This window comes from Chinchilla lanigera, unplaced genomic scaffold, assembly GCF_000276665.1.
Source record: "Chinchilla lanigera isolate Chin_1 unplaced genomic scaffold, ChiLan1.0 scaffold00017, whole genome shotgun sequence".
In the NCBI taxonomy this organism is placed as follows: Eukaryota; Metazoa; Chordata; class Mammalia; order Rodentia; family Chinchillidae; genus Chinchilla; species Chinchilla lanigera.
In genome coordinates, this window is record NW_004955418.1 from 30,325,644 (window position 1) to 30,327,523 (window position 1,880).

General features: G+C 43.2%; 1 protein-coding gene across 1 annotated transcript; it reads right to left on the reverse strand.

Annotated features, from left to right (window-relative positions):
* Positions 1–513: 513 nt before the first annotated feature.
* On the reverse strand, positions 514–1,437 carry LOC102012966 (olfactory receptor 13G1). The gene has a single exon (XM_005382372.1). The coding sequence runs from the start codon at positions 1,435–1,437 to the stop codon at positions 514–516; it is 924 nt and encodes a 307-aa protein (XP_005382429.1).
* Positions 1,438–1,880: the final 443 nt, after the last annotated feature.

Below are 1,880 nucleotides of genomic sequence, written 5' to 3' on the forward strand. Positions count from 1 at the left end.
ATTTCCAAAGTAGTATGAAAAAAATGTGTGAATGGTTTAAAAATATATTGCAGCTAAAAGCTGAACATAACATAGGTTTCAAGAAAAACTGTACTCTTTCTCTTAAAAATCTCTTTCACAATGTTAAAATACAGTTTCTTGCTGTGTAAATTGGAGACAGGAGTTGATTCATAGACTAGTCAACTCAACAATATTAAAAGCTATGCTTAATTTTTGGTATATGCACATATGCTGTGCACATGGTCTTATTATCAATCATGTACTATATGCATAATTAGAAGGCAGATATTTATTTTTAAAAGCTGGTGGGATACACATTGTGATCTAGTTGCACTGTTCATGTGGGAATATGGAATTGCAGCAAGAGTGAGAGCAAAAAGGCAGGGAAGGAAAGGAAGGAAATAATAAGGAAGGTAGAATTGGGGATGGAGATGATGATGAAAGATCTGCCAGATTGGAGATGTTCTGATAAATGTTTGCAGAGGAGAAAGGAGATACTCTGTCCTGAAGCCACTAGAGCTTCAGAATTGAGAACACCTTCCTAATCCCTGTCTGCATCTCTTTGTTCCGGAAGCTATACACAATGGGGTTTAACGTGGGTGTCACGAGAGTGTAGAGTGCAGCCACCACCTTGTCCTTCTCGAATGTGTAGCTGGAAGCAGGGCGGATGTAGGTGTAGATGACGGGAGAATAATACAGGGACACCACTATGAGGTGGGAGGAGCAGGTGGAGAAGGCCTTCTTCTTGCCTTCTGTGGTGCGGATGCGGAGGATGGCAGCGATGATGAAGGCATAGGAGATGCACGTGAGGGTGAAGTCTCCTACGGCCAGAGTGATGTCTGCCACGTATACCATCACTTCGTTGATTCTCACTGGGCTGCAGGACAGAGCCAGCAGCGGGGGTATCTCACAGAAGAAGTGGTCAATCGTGTTTGGCCCACAGAAAGTCAGCCTCAGGATAAGACCTGTGTGCACCCAGGAATTGGTGATTGCAATGGCCATGACAATGCTGAGCAAGGCTGCACACATGTAGTGGTTCATGATGGTGCTGTAGTGGAGGGGGAAGCAGATGGCCACGTAGCGGTCATAGGCCATGGTGGTGAAGAGAACCATCTCAGCCCCCAGGGACCACGTGAAGAAGAAGAGTTGGGACATGCAGCCCCCATAAGAAATGGTCTTTTTTGATGTCAGCATGGCCCACAGCATCTTTGGTATGATGGTCGTGGTGCAGACAATGTCCACGATGGCCAGAGCCAGAAGGAGAATGTACATGGGGGTGTGCAAGGTGGCGTTGTAGATGGTGGCCACCACAATGAGTGTATTGCCCAGGAACGCCACCAGGTAGATGAAGAGAAACACAAAGAAGAGAATTCCCTGGAGTGCAGGGTTTTTGGTGAGGCCCAGAACCAGGAACTCAGTAACAATGCTGTGGTTCATCCTTCTGGGGAGATTAAGTGGTGGACACATCACAGAGTGAACCACTAAAAATTGAGGTACGGTGTGTGTGTGTGTGTGTGTGTGCGTGCACATGTGACTATTTAGTGATTTGATACAACTTTGTGGCATGAATTCCTGTAGGGTAGAGTTCTGATTTCCAGGCAATAGCCTTGATTCTTTCTCCAGATTCCACTCTCTGACCACCATTCTTCCATGATGATTAGAATAAATTGAAGACAGTGGTGATAAGAAAAGGACAGAAAATAAACACCTTCAAAATATTCCAGTATTATCATTTTCACTTGAAACTTGCCTAAGTATAATTTACATTGCTCTATTCATATATCCAGTACAAATATAATGTAATTGCTATCTTAATAACTCATTTAATGACCTGATATATTTAGGTGTCTTTCTTTTTTTTTTTTTTTTTTTTTTTTTTT

Bases quoted from the DNA above. Each gene is read 5' to 3' on its own strand.
- LOC102012966 (XM_005382372.1), bottom strand. From the start codon at position 1,437: ATGAACCACAGCATTGTTACTGAGTTCCTGGTTCTGGGCCTCACCAAA.